General features: G+C 38.8%; 1 protein-coding gene and 1 non-coding gene across 3 annotated transcripts; both read left to right on the top strand.

The window, feature by feature from the left end:
* The first annotated feature begins 6307 nt into the window (after positions 1 to 6307).
* On the top strand, positions 6308 to 14764 carry mrpl28 (mitochondrial ribosomal protein L28). 2 transcript variants are annotated; one of them, XM_053647140.1, is made up of 6 exons: positions 6308 to 6861; positions 7866 to 8157; positions 9385 to 9538; positions 10690 to 10826; positions 10960 to 11046; positions 14414 to 14764. In XM_053647140.1, exons 2-6 carry the CDS (start codon positions 7870 to 7872, stop codon positions 14510 to 14512), a joined length of 765 nt encoding a protein of 254 aa, XP_053503115.1. In that variant the 5' UTR covers positions 6308 to 6861; positions 7866 to 7869; the 3' UTR covers positions 14513 to 14764. The 2 variants fall into 2 exon arrangements, with proteins under 2 accessions (XP_053503115.1, XP_053503117.1); XM_053647142.1 differs by having other exon boundaries at positions 6311 to 6918; positions 9385 to 9537; positions 10692 to 10826; positions 14414 to 14748.
* On the top strand, positions 6397 to 6483 carry trnastop-uca (transfer RNA opal suppressor (anticodon UCA)). The gene has a single exon. It is a non-coding gene; the product is annotated as a tRNA-Sec (tRNA).
* Positions 14765 to 15248: the final 484 nt, after the last annotated feature.

Below are 15248 nucleotides of genomic sequence, written 5' to 3'. Positions count from 1 at the left end.
TCTTCTTAGCGGTGTTATTTTTTCAGAGTGTGTCGTTGGAACGGTTCGATTTCTCGACACGAGTGCTGTACGAGCTCGCACTTTGTCCACGTGGAAGGATTGATGTAATCATTATACGGAAATGATCTAGGCAATATTTTCTAGTGTATTTCACTTTTACTCACTCATTTAGGATGAGCTCCCTATGACCGGTATCGTTACTCTGTTTCTACATGATGTAATTGTTTTATAGCATACCCTCCTCACACTCTAACAGATGTGAGCGATGAGTGATACTGTTTTCCGTTATCAGATTTGAGTGATAAATGATATTGCTATAATTGACTAAATGGTTGGAAAAAAAAAAAAAAACATTTCTTGTTACCTACACGGCCTATTTAAAATGTTTCACACCAGTCATTAGGTGGGTTGTATACACTGACCTACACTAGCAAGTGCTTTAAAGTATCTTCTTGATAACTGAGGTCATAATGAAAAATGATCATGAAAAAAACAAAGCATTAAATATTACATAAAGTAACATTTTGTGAATTAAAAAAATGAGTGCACGTATGATATTGTTCAAATCCACGTTTCAGTATTTTTTTTTTTTTTTTTTTTTTTTTTTTTTTTTTAAGTCTACTTTCAATCTGGATCGATATACTATGTGTAGGTTTAAATAGGTTACATACAGGGTTTATTTATACATGTTTATTTCATTTAAACATCGTTATCCTTTGAAAAATCCTGAGCCGCACGAATCAACTTGGTATCAGTACAATGTGAAAACGAATGCCCAGACAGGAAAAGCCGACACATAGACAATTTGTAAACATAATAAACTGACTCGTCATTTATTCACCCTCAGTTAAGCACTTTATCCAAGTCAGGGTCGTGGTGGATCTGGAACCTGTCCCAGGAACATTGGGACGCCAGTCCATCGCAGGGTCTCGTACACAGACCCATTCACAGCTAGGATAGCCAATCCAGGTGGGAGGAAACCCACACGCCACAAAACTCTTCTTTTTTTTTTTTTTTTTTTCTTTTTTTTTTTTTTTTTTTTCTTTTTTTTTTTTCTTTTTTTTTTTGGCCAGTGTAAAATTCATTGTGTAGTTTATTTATTTACTCATAATTTCATACCATGAGTGAGAGCGCATAATTAGGTGTGTATCTGTACATTTAATTGTTCAGTGATTTGTTTCACGTTTCCTAAATTGCAGATGACGTTTTACAGCGTCTCCTTTTCCACTAGTTTTTGACCGGTGTGTAATAATTCTGATTTGGTTTGGGTTTCCATGTCATGAAATTGTTGGAATTTGGCATTAATGGTTTTTTGAATGTAAGGTTTCCATTAAGTAGCGTGACACTAAGAAGATATTTAAATTTCTCTGAACTACCTAATGAGTGAATGAATTTTTTTTTTTTTTTTTTTTTTTTTTAATCAAACTATTTTTGCAAGCATATTTCTGCCGTTAACATTTGCATTTAAATTTAGAAACAACTAAGCAAATCTTTACCCAAAGCAAATACAGGCTGTTTTTTTTTTGTTTGTTTGTTTTGTTTTTTACTAGAAAGTAGTTCCAGACACGTCGTTTAATATTTTTTCGGCATGTTTTAATAACTTGGTAATTGTTAAAGTAAAATCCATAGTGGATGTAGCATGTGGGGCGTGCTGCAGTCGTGCATTAATGCGAGGACGTGGTGTTTTTAATGTAGGACGCTGAGAGTCGTGTCGGATTTGAAGCAGCAGAAGGCTGAAGTCATGTGTGATTTTTGTGTTGTGAGGTTCCAGCATTGGATGCTCTACTGTTATCCTGTGTGTTATAGGACCTATAAGTTATAAAACAATAGACCTTGAGGTTGCTTTGGTTGATCTTTCACCTAAATCCACAAAAGCACCTTTATCCAAACCCAGCACTAGTTTTCAGCCCCTTTATATCGTAAGGGTTTCAGAGACTCCGTGTGTGTGTGTGTGTGTGTGTGTGTGTGTCCTGTTCACTTTTCACACACCACCCACTTCATCCACACGTGAAAAGGCTGCAGCGAAGCATATAATCAGTATTCATTTTCTTTCGTGTCTTAAGATTCGAATAGAGTTGAACGAACAGTTTTCAGTGTTAATTTCTGAGTGAGTGAGTGAGTGAGTAATTTTCTGCACTTGACCGTTTTGTCTTTAGGAGAACGATAGCAAGAAATTAAGTATGCTTAGTTTGAAACCGCACCCAAAAAAAAAAAAAAAAAAACACATGAATTTACCTATTAAACATGCATTACTGTGTAGGATCATCTACGTCTCTAAGTTGTGCAGATCTGACGGCTGTAAACATGAAGACTTGGGTTTTTAATCCCCCGCTGAATTCACGTGAATGTGTGCCACTATGTGCAGAGAGGGAGTGGAGCTGTGGGGCGCTCGAGTGGATGTTCATCGTGCAGTCAGGGTGAACCGGTTTGGTGTACACCATATGTTTATTTCTCTTCAAATACGTTTTTTTATGTTGTATAATTTATTTCCTTGCAAAATAAAGATGTCTTTTAAAGGAGGTTGATATGGCTTTGACTCTAGATGGCACTACATCTTTTCACCACAAAGGAAAACTGATCTATTTTTTATTTTTATTTTTATTTTAGCATAACTTCACACTGAATCTAAGCATGCGTACCAGACAAGCATCATGAACTTGACAAGGCACATCATTTCTGCTGTTTAGATCAGCAGAGAATCGTATCTCGAGGATAGGAGATATGAAAAATTGACAGTATGATAGCTGTACAAGCCAGTATCACTAGTTTCACTACACCATGACTCAAACCAGTGGGTAATATGACAAAAATATGATGACACTTGAATATATATCATGATATATATATGAATATATATACAGCAGCCAACAAAACAGTAGTTTTGCATTGAGTTTGATGATACTGTATAAATAACAAAACTGAACAGAAGAAAAAAAAATCTACATTAATGATTTACAACCTTACACTTCCAATCAGTTTGTAATAATTATTATTTTTTAAAACAACCCCAGATAAAGATGTCATGGTATCTGAGCAAATACCTCAGATAAGTGTGCTGTGTATTGTTCAGACTATAGACAGTGTGTATGTGCTCTGGACTGGGGAAGGAAACCAGGGTACTTGGAGTGGAGGTGGGATTTGAACCGTCAACTCTGGCAGTGCGAGGCAACTGTGCTAACTACTAACCCACTATGCCACCTCCCCCTAGCACTAGCACTAAATATACAATATTTAGTTAAAAATGAGTAAATATGTAAATCATTATTGTGGCGTTTATGTCTAAAAATTTCTTCTTTATGAAGACAAATAATTTGCTATATAATGAATAAACTATAAAAAGAAAAAAAAAAAAAGAAATTAAGACCAATCCAGTGGGAAACCAGAAGTTATCAAGTTAAAAGTTATTTCCCCAAAATGTTACTTTTAATTTTTAAAATTGAATCTATGAGGGTTCATTGTATTAATTGTGCATCTGCACACAATGCACACAGACATTCAAACACTCATTTTCCACCATTTGTTATTTACAGTCCACTGTAAGCACTCTAGGATAATAATGCATTTGGAATATTTTGAAAAAGTGTCTGCTCTCAACCCTGCTTGCTTCACTTGTCATACACTTGTTACAGAGAAAATAAAATTAATAATTATTGTTGCGCCTCGTCTTTAAGTAACAGTAAATAAGAGGAAAATAACACCATTTTTAATTGACTGCAAATCAACATGTGACTGCATAACTGGATGAAGTGCCTTGTTGACCGATGCACATGAACTGCATGTTTACTTGCCTGCTTATTTTCACTGAGGAAAATTTTCCATCTGATTAAATATGCACTCTGCACTGTATGGACTTGGACACAATTTGGTGTATAGCAAGCTATTGGTTGGTACTCATCTGGCCCAGAACAGTTTGTCCCAGAGTTTGTAGGGTTTTGAAATAGTTCAATATATTATTTTCTTAGCCTAACTAATTGCTATCAATATGACATCCAAACTCTTTGTTTAGTTTTTTAACTTTCAATGTAAATCATTGAAATACACTATGAAAACATGAAATAAACTAATTTTAAAGATACATGCACAGTGCTCTCCACTAATATTGGCACCCTTGGTAAATATGAGCAAAGAAGACTGTGAATAATTGTCTTTATTGTTTAACCTTTTGATCTTTTGTTCAAGAAAATCACAAAAATACTCTGCTCTCATGGATATCAAACATTTGCAAACACAGAACAGGTATATCAAAACCAATTGTTGTTAAATATAGGTGTCCAACAATTATTGGCACCCTTTTAGTCAATACTTTGTGCTACCTCCCGTTGCCAAGATAACAGCTCTGAGTCTTCTCCTATCGTGCCTGATGAGTTTGGAGAATACATGGTAAGGGATCTGAGACCATTCCTCCATACAAGATCTCTCCAGAGCCTTCAAATTTCAAAGTCCATGCTGGTGGACTCTCCGCTTCAGTTCACCCCACAGGTTTTCTATGGGTCAGGGGACTGGGCTAGATATGGCAGGCAGATGTGGCTTAGGTGGTAGAGCGGGTTGTCCACTAATCGTAGGGTTGGTGGTTTGACTCCTGGCCTGTATGACTCCGCAAGCCGAAGTGTCCTTGGGCAAGAGGTTGAACCCTATGTTGTTCCTGATGGCAAGTTAGCACCTTGCATGGCAGCTCTGCTACCATTGGAGTGTGAATGAGACACAGTGTAAAGTGCTATATAAGTGTGCTTTTTACCTTCATTTTGTGGCCAGTAGTGTCTGGTAAACTGAAGACGCCTTAGTTTGTTTTTGGATGAGAGTAGAGGATTTTTTCTTGAAACCCTTCCAAACAACTTGTGGTGTTGTAGGTGACTTCAGACTGTAGTTTTGGAGGTTTTCTGAAGCCAAGACACAACTAACTTCTGCAATTCTCCAGCTGTGATCCTTGGAGATTTTTTGGCCACTCGAACCGTCCTCTTCACAGTGCATTGAGACAATATAGACACACGTGCAATTCCAGGTTGATTCATAAACTTCCTAATTATTGCCCTGATGGTGGAAATGGGCATGTTCAATGCTTGTGCTATTTTCTTATAGCCACTTCCCATTTTGTGAAGCTCAACAACCTTTTGCTGCACATCACAGCTATATTCCTTGGTCTTACCCATTGTTATGAATGACTAAGGGGATTTTAGCCTATGTGTTACCTCTTATTTATACCCCTCTGAAACAGGAAGTCATGGTTGAACAATTTCCTGTTCCTAGTCACCCAGGTGTAATAAAAAAAATTGTAAAATATCAATGGGAATATACTTCAAATATATTTTTGTCACATGAATTCATAGGGGTGCCAATAATTGTTGCACACCTATATTTAACAGTTTTGTTTTTTTTAATAAACCTGTGTTGCATTTGCAATTGTTTGATATCCATGACAGCAGAGTATTTTTATGATTTTTTTGTTAACAAAAGATCAAAAGTTTAAACAATAAAGACAGTTTTTCACAGCCTTCTTTGCTCATATTTATCAAGGGTGCCAATATTAGTGCAGGGCACTATAGTTTTACCCATGGTAAAGCTTGCATGAAAAAAAAAATCTGCAAGAATTTTGCAAGTTTTGTTCGAGGCTATTAATCCATATTTTCAGTTTGATCCACATATAACACGGCTGTGCTAACTTTTAGAGGAGATTTAAAATAATCAGATGAGTATTAAAAATGCTTGTTAGCAATTGTAAATAACTGGAGTATATTCTGTACAATTTACTGTAGCCTATATATGCCATTCTCTTTGTAATCGACACTTTGTTAAAAAGGCTTACATTATCAACCAAAGAACAATAAACAATTAAAGTACAAACCAAAAATATATACATATTAAGTTATTAACATATTTATTATTATAGATCACTTTGTCTCATGCCTCCAATACACAGTTAGTGTTATTTGGCTCTGAGTGTTCTTGTTAGAAGAATCCTAGCTCAGGTGTTGATAAATGATTTAAAATGTTTATTTATTGTGTCTTGAAGGTTGTCGTGGATTTTGGACACGAAATGATGATTTGGACAGAGAGATGTGCGTTTAAAAAGCGGATTTGGTGGTAAATAATGCCTGTTAGACATAAATGAAAAATATCCTGTGAGTCCCTGTGTACCCCGCCCAAGTGTGAACCAATGATAGATGACTAATTTGCATACATGAACCATCATGCAGTGCGGTGCTTTTTTAAAAAAAAATTATTTCGAGTTTTATATAAAATGTATTATGTTTACATTTTTCGTACGATGTTATACAGTGTCTATACTTAAATGTCTGGTATATACTACTTTTATTGTTTTATTTTTTAATTATCTACCCTCATGGCAACATCTATACGGATGTTGTGGTACATATTCCTGTGTTGCTAGCTGTGTTAAATGCCCGGATGAACCTCGGTGGTCCGGGGTGCAGGCTTCAAACCTGTAGCTGCTTAGCGGCAGAGTGGTTCAATTCCACCTTTCGGGCGAACACAGAAATGTGAACTTTTTTTAAATTATAAGTTTTAAAATAGTCAGAGATCACAGACTAGATCTCAGTGTAAGGTCGAATCTTATTGTTTTTATTTTTTTTTTTGTTTGTTTTTTAACCACCAAACTTGTTTTTATGAATGAGAGACTCATGAGGAAATATGAGCAGCTATCCTGTTTAGTCCGCAATGTGTTCAGTTTTAGATGGATCCAAAAACATTAAAGTATCTTCCCCTAATTTCCTATGAATTCAGTTCACCCGGATGAGAACATTTCTGACAACCAATCACAATGGCTTGTTCGTGGAATGTCACCGGAAGCGGATGAGTGTGTCCTTGACAGACATGTGTGCGTGCCTGGCTATGCGCAGACACCAGGTCTGAAAAGCTAACACAAGCAATCTAATATTTACCTTTAGCTGCTTTTTCCTCAAGGTATGTTGTTACAAAGCGTAATTATTATGGATAAAAATCCGACCAGATAATTTAGCAGAGCTAATCTTTTGTTTATTAGCTTGCTAGCTACCTAGCTGCAATGTTTACACTCAGTAGCTGTCTTATTCAGATCACAGTCTGGCTGACTGGTGGATTAGTTTCACATCTGAGCTTTTAATAGGGGCTTTTCTGCGTTTGTATATTAAACGCTGCTGAAGAAGGAGAAGAAGAAGAAGAAGTGCAGTGCTTTATTTATTGATGATGATGATGATGATGATGATCAAAAGCTTACACAGAAAGAAAGTAGATGTCGGATGTTTCAGAGGTGTTGCAATTATTCAGCATAAATCACAGATAAATGCAAGACCTCACACTCTGATCTCTCCCAAATAAGATGCTTATCTCATTAAATGTCATGTTTGTCAGCATAAGGCACGTATACATGCAACCAAATAATCCGTTAGTAATCAGATCAGATTGAAAAGCCTTCATGTAAACACCTCAGTCGATCCGATTGAGCTCGATCCGAATGTAATTTCGATCAGATTGAGAGGGGTGGTGTGGATCTGAAATAATCCGGTAAATAGGGGGGGACATTGCCATGTAAACGCTTGAATCATCATCATGACTATTTTCACAATCGTGGTGCGCATGTTTATTTACGTCTTACGTTTTTGCCCAGAAGTTTTGTTACGAATATATGCAACGCACATGTAAACGAATATTTGAATTGGATTGCAATGTTCAGGATACATGTAAACAGTACTTTCCGAATCTGCAATCGGCTTGACAAAAATTGGTGCGCATAAACGTACTGTACTTACAGAGAGTTCCCTTGGCCCTGCGTTGTTTAAAAAAAAAAAAAACACTATCACAAGTCAGATTTGAATAGAGCTGTATTGAACGTATCTACTAATACCATCTTCTTAAACTTTGTCTTCTCAAAGCGAGATGCCGTTACACAAATACCCACCGCGCCTGTGGGAAGCCTTGAAATTACAGAAAGGGATCTACGCCCGTCTGCCGCAGCATTACCTGAAATCCCTTCAGGACACATCACCCCCAACTCCTGTGCATTGGAAACCTCTGGGCGTGAAATACAGAGCAAACCCGAAAACAGGCCACAGAGAGCGGGTTCAGGATGTACCCATTCCCATCTATCACCCACCGGAGTCGCAGGACGGCCTGTGGGGTGGAGAGGGCTGGGTATGTGGCTACAGATACGCAAATAACGATAAGGTGAGTTTCTGGATAAGATTGTGTTGTGATTATGAAGTTGTGATGATGCTAAAGTCTTCGGTCTTGAGCGGATACCTCGATAAGGGTTGGGTTTAGTACTGCAGGATTGTGGCCTGAACCTGGAAATAAAAGCTGAGATGGATTTAACTTGTACATTTCAAATAGTGCTTCGTCCTGGGAGCATCATATCTGGCCATCCATATGACGGTTAAAGCTGGCCACTATTTTATCCCTGATGCATGGTTTAATGTGGCGCAGTGATATCTTTTTTTTTTCTTTCTTTATCACTGTTTTCTGCATTTCTAAATCTAAATTTGAAGCTAAGCAGGGTTGAGCCTGGCTAGTACCTGGATGGGAGATCTCCTGCGGAAAACAGAGGGTACTGCTGGAAGTGGTAATAGTGAGGCCAGCAGGGGGCGCTCGCCCTGTGGTCTGTGTAGGTCCTAATGGCCCAGTATAGTGACGGGGATGCTATACTGTAAAAACGGCACTGTCTTTCGTATGAGACGTTAAACCAAGGTCCTGACTCTCCGTGGGCATTAAAAATCTCAGGACACTTATCGTAGAAGAGTAAGTATATAACCCCGGTGTCCTGGTGAAATTCCCCCATTGGCCCTTATCTATCATGGCCCTTAATAATCCCCATCTCTGAATTGGCTACATCACTCTCTCCTCTCCACTAATAGCTGGTGTGTGGTGGGCGTTCTGGAGCACTGTGGCTGCTGTCGCATCATCCAGGTGGATGCTACACACCAGTGGTGGTTGAGGAGATCCCCTCCATACTATGTAAAACACTTCGAGTGTCTAGAAAAGCGTTATATAAATGTAACTGTAAGTAAAAAAATTCTGTGTACTGGTTTAAATCAGGATAATAAACTGCAGCACGATGAGCTTTTCATGGCTCTTTAAAAGTTCTTAAAGAGTTTGTATGAAGCAGTTAGTGACAGTGATAGTCCAGTGCACGTGCCGATGGGCTGTAGTGAAAGGTCGGTGGTCTCCCATGCTAGTGAAATCCCCTCCTTTTCCTGTTAAAGTAGGCGCTTCTTAGTCGCATGTGTCCACAGACTCTGTAGCGAGAGTCTGAAGGTCTGGCTTGTGAGGCTAGTTCTGCGTAAACTGCGAAATAAAACAGTTTTGTCAGACTTAAGCCACATTCTTAACTACTTAATCGGCATGTTTAAAACGTGTGCCTGGAGCTCAAAGTGTTTCCGTGTCACTTGCCTGCAGCTCTCTGCAAGAGTGAAGAAGATATGGAAGCCTCAGCTCTTCAAGAGGGAGCTGTACAGTGAAATCCTCGACCAGAAGTTCAACATCACGGTCACGGCTCGCACGCTGGATCTTATCGACGCTGCTTACGGCTTTGACTTCTACATTCTAAAGGTAACAGCTGATTATTTTTTCATGACTTTAGTCTCAGAAGACTCTGTGTCCGCCCTGTGCGCGCAGAGTTTGCATGCTCTCCCTGTGCTTTGGGGGTTTCCTTCGGGTACTCCGGTTTCCTCCCCAGTCCTGAGACAGAAAACGGATGGATGGATGGAAGATTCTGTCTGGGTTAAGAGATCTTTTGAGATCAGAGGGGGATCAGAGTTGGCAAACCTCTAAAGCACTGTAACCTCCATGTACAGCTCAACAAGGTGTACAGTCCAGATGTACATTTTTAAAGATTCTCAATTATAAAGTGGATTTTCCAAGCACTGGCCAAACACATGAAACCTTATTGTTCTGTAAAATCGAGTACTGTTTGCTTGGTTTTACAAGGTTCTGTTTAAAAATCTGAAGTTGTTAATAAACTAAGATGTTTCACCTTAAATACTGAACACATTTAACAGTATAGTCTTGTAGTGAAAGACATTAGAACATACGTTACATGTTTCACACACATACACACACCTTACAATCTCTGCTAGATAATCTTCTGTTCCATCTAAATTTGGTTTTATATCATATTTAATGTTATCTGGTAATAGCTAGAATATCAGCTTTCCATTTCCACCTCTTAAGATCAGTGAACACTGTAGAGCAATCCTGGTTTTGATTTGTCGACCTTAGTTGTTTTTGGGGTTTTTATTTTGTAAATTTATTGAGCACATATAAAAGCGAGCACATTTACAGCTAAAAGTTTCCTTCTCCTCCAGCGCTCCATACTGAGGCTTTGAGGCTAAATATTGATTGGCCATGACGGCAGGATCTTCATCCTGGATGATGATTGGCTAGCTGATAGAACCTTTGGAGAACTTTCTTTTCAAGATGTTACAAGAAAAACCTTGCAAAATGTTTAAAAAGATACCACCATGGGAGATGAAAGATTGATCTAAGTTTGTGTTTTCACCCAAAATGCCAGATAGAACCTTATAACACCTAGGTCATGTTGCTGTTGTTGTTAATTTGTTGTGTTAGAGCTTTGACAGTATGGGTGGTACTAACCGTACAGATACACGTTATTATTCAGTGAACGAATCGTATGAATAGGCCGGAAGCTTCTGGAAATCACCTCACACGTACTTAAAGATGATTATTATTTTATTTTATATGAGACACCAAAACAGGACTTGAACTCCAAGTTCGGCATGGACCTGAAGCGTGCCATGCTCCTGCGGTTAGCACGCAGAGACACTCAGCTCTATCCGGACGATCCGACTCGACGGGAGAAGATCTACAACAAATACAAGGTGCGCAGTTCACAAAATCTCCATTTCTGATTAAAGTACGTGGAAGGAATGTGTCGGATGTGATATAATTGGATAGCTGAACGTTTTGCTGTGTGTCCCTGTGTCCGTCGGCTTGCACGCGGTGGCGAGACAGCAGTTTGAGGTTCCTGCTGATGAGGCGGAGTGGGTCGGCCTGAGTTTGGAGGAAGCAGTCGAGAAACAGAGACTCCTTGAGCACAAGGTGATGTGATTGTGACTGTGAATAAGAACATTAATGATCAGGTCTAAGCCATATTCTACACTAGACACACCTCTGTGAAACATCTCTAAGCATCTGTTCAGTCCACTTCGAGCTACGATAACCAGAGCTGGATGGGATTAGTGGGTATTGGTGGTTGAATACTAAATACAGTATCCTAAATATGTTAAGTAACATATTACTTTAAAATACATAGAAAAGTTTGAGAGCTTGAATGCCATGGCCATCTGTCAGAATTGGCCATGTTCTCTGGGGGAGAGGGATGGCATTCTCTCTCTCTCTCTCCCTCTCTCTTTCTCTCTCTCTCTCGCTGTCTCACTCACTCTCTCGCTCACTCTCTCTATCTTTCTCCCACTATCTCTCTCTCTCCCACTCTCGCCCTCTATCTCCCCTGCTCTCTCTCCCCCCGCTCTCTCGCTCTCTCTCTCTCTCTCTCTCTCACATTCTCCCCTGGCATTCACAGCAGCGACACTAGCCAGGTGTAAGTGAGCTTGTGTATGCGGAAGAGGGCCGATAGCATCGAGTGAGTTACGCTGCCCTGTGACTTTGCGTGAGCAGCAGTTTTAAAAGATGTGGTTGGTTTGCTCCACGTGTCTCAGATGAACCACGTAATAGCCTTCAACTGGGTTGATAGCTCTCGTATGACGGGGGAGAGCTGGACGATGGGTGAGGAGAAATTTGGGGTAGAAGACCTATTGAACAGGTTCTTGTGAAGCAGCTTTATTGTAACAGACAGAATTCGTACTGTTTCATTTAGTTTAGAAAGTTACCCTACAACATACAGGACTGTCGCCCTGACGTGCAACTTCATACGCATTCTAATAGATTTTTTTCAACTACACCAGCTCTCGTCTTTGATTTTACAGACAACTACTCTGTAGAATTAATTTCATGACATTTACATTTTTATAAATCTGATTTTAGAAATTAAATGTATCACAAATGTCTTTTGCCGTTCTAGCATTTATCTGATATTGTGTTATCTGAACGATGGTGGTATTAGCCACCAAAAGCAGTGGAGCACAAGCGCGTCCCAATTCATAAAAACCTGTAGCTTTCTGATTCATGTTTAATCTACTATAATAGAAGCATATATTACTATTATTGTTGTTAATACAAAAACATTAAAGCTGAAGAGCAGTTGAGCTCAGTGGTTAAGACGTTGGACTTAGGATCAGAAGGTCGTGAGTTCAAATCCCAGCACCTCCAAGCTGCCACTGCTGGGCCCTTGAGCCTTAACCCTGCTCAGTTGTATAAACGTAAGTCGTTTAGGATAAGGGCATCTGCCGAATGCTGTAAATGTAAATTAACAAATGTACTGTGATTTCTTCTGTTTTTGTGTATATCTCATACTAAATAGTTTTAGATCTTCAAATGAAATACAACATAAAACAAAGGCAACCTGAATAAACACACAATACAGTTTTCATTTATTTATTTATTTTTTATTGAAGCAATAAAGTTATCCAACACCTATCACCCATGTGAAAAACTATTTTCCTCTCTTAAACTTAAAATCTGGTTGTACCAGCTTTAGCAGCAATAACTGCAACCAAACTGGAGATCAGTCTTTCACAGTGCTGTGGTGGAAATTTGGCCCAGTCTTCTATGCAGAACTGCTTTAGTTCAGCCACACTGGAGGGTTTTCCAGCATGAACTGCCAAAGTCAGGACTTTGACGAGGCCACTCCAAAACTTTCATTTAGCTTTTTTTTGAGTCATTCAGAGGTGGATGTACTCCTCTGTTTTGGATCATTGTCTTGATGCATAATCCAGCTGTGCTTGAGTTTCAACTTATGGACTGAAGACCGGACATTCTCCTTTAGGATTTTCTGGCAGAGAGCAGAATTCATGTTTCTCTCAATTACTGCAAGTTGCCCAGACCCTGAAGCAGCAAAGCATCCCCACACCATCACACTTCCACCACCATGCTTGACTGTAGGTATGATGTTCTTTTTGTGGAATTCGGTGTTCGGTTTATGCCAGATGTAACAGGGCCTCTGAACAGGTCTTCTAAACACTTCCACTTTCAACTCATCAGTCCACAGAACATTCTCCCAAAAGTTTTGAGGATCATCAAGGGGTGTTTTGGCAAAATTCAGAAGAGCCTTAATGTTCTTCTGGGTTAGCAGTGGTTTTCACCTCGCCTCTCTTCCATGGAGGTCATTTTCCCCCAGTGTCTTTCTGATAGTGGAGTCATGAACTTTATTGATGCAATAGAGGCCTGTAGTTCCTTTGATGTTGTCCTTGGTTCTTTTGTGACGTCCTGGATGAGCCATTGCTGTACTCTTGGAGGAATCGTGGAAGGTCGGACACTTCTGGGAAGGTTCACTGCTATGCCAAGTTTTTTCATTTGGAGATAATGGCTCTCGCTGTGGTTCTCTGGAGTCCCAGAGCCATTGAAATAGCTTTGTAACCCTTCCCAGACTGATGCTTGCAGTAATCAGGCCTGGTTGCATGTAGTCCAGCTGAAAGATTTGAGGAATTCGTAACTATGGGGGCAAATACATTTTCACACAGGCCCAGTTGGTATTTTTTGCTTCAATAAATAACTGTCATTTTAAAAACTGTATTTTGTGTTTACTCAGGTTGCCTTTGTTTTATCTTAGATTTTGTTTTCATTTCTGAAACAATTTAGTACGAGATGTACACAAAAACCGAAGAAATCAGGATGGCGCAAATACTTGTTCACAGCACTGTATAGTATTCATTTTATTTGAAAGCTCTGCTTTCCATTTTTGGAGAAATAATGTCTCTACATTCAAAAAACCGAATGCCCTAGTCTGCCTTGATTTTGTGTGTGGATCATGTTCCAGTTACTGCTGCCCTGCAGAGCAAAAAGGGGAAGATGTGCACATGCTGGGGGAAGAAGTAGTTAATAAATAAACACTGATGATGTTTCTTTTAAAGATTGTATGTTTTTGTTGAATTAGTGTGGATATATTCTAAGAGGTTCTACAAATGTCTAAATACCGGCTTTTTGAACTGTATCGTGGATTAAACACTCGTACGTATGCTATATTTTTGTATTCTGAATGTGTAGCCCATGACTATTACCCTCAGTATTTTTGTCACAGCTCAACTGTGATAATAACCACATACCAGAAAAACAGGAAACCAGATATCAACGACCCGAGTCAACAAACATTATTGTATTGTATGATATGTAAAATCAAATCTTACTGCAGTAGCATTTTTGCTAATGAGCTCACTTCAGATCAGTTATTCCAAATAGGAGATGATGGTTTAGTTTCAGTCAAGAAATCTAAGACATATAGTGTAGCGGGGGTTTTTCTTTCCCCCCAGTACCATTTTCTTTGCTTAACCCATCCTTCTTCATTGTCACACAGGATCCTGAGCCACTTTACAAGAGCTGTGTGGAGAACCTGGTGAAGGAACTTGCCATGCAGAAACTTGCTGAACCCCAGGTTGTGGAAAAGAAAGACTGATGAAAAATGTATTTATTGGGGTTTTGTTTTCTCTGCTTACTTTTGTACTGATGGCATTTATGATATGCCAATATCCTGTAAATATCAAACTGCTAGTCAAACAATAAATTAATTCATTATCTGATGTACGTGTGTCAGACAAACTATGTGATCAAATATGTGGGTCCTTTTTATTTTATTTTATTAAAAAAAACAAAACATTTTTTTGAGTTGAGTTGGAGAGATCACTGTTGATTCTGCCAGCAGGTGGCAGGGACTCGACTGTACTTCTCAATTCTCAAACCATGACACACACGCCCCTCTAACCCCAACAAGATTTCACCAAGCCCGTTGTACTTGAGTTTGCTGAGCTCAAAGAGTATTGACCAGGAATCTATAACTCAAGCACTGCTTTTACAACAAATAGTTTGTATTATGCACACATTGTTCTGTAACCAGTATTTATATAACCACGCTAAAAGGTTAAGCAGTTAACAGTTTAGTTTCACATCATGTTTTATTTTAAATTACATGTCTTAAGATCGTACCCTTATTTATTTTAATTATTTGTAAAGTCCAAAGACAGTCAATTAGAAAACAACTTTACATAGTTAAGGAAATTAGATCTGAAATTCAAATGAAAGCACTAAAATCTTAACCATGTTCCAGCATGCATTGTGGTTCCCAAGCCAACCGCAGTACATCACATTGTTTAAATAACAGTGTAGAACTTCCTGTTTAGAACTATATAAACACC

Source organism: Ictalurus furcatus, chromosome 17 (assembly GCF_023375685.1).
Source record: "Ictalurus furcatus strain D&B chromosome 17, Billie_1.0, whole genome shotgun sequence".
NCBI classification, from domain to species: domain Eukaryota; kingdom Metazoa; phylum Chordata; class Actinopteri; order Siluriformes; family Ictaluridae; genus Ictalurus; species Ictalurus furcatus.
This window is presented reverse-complemented; position numbering and strand designations above follow the sequence as displayed.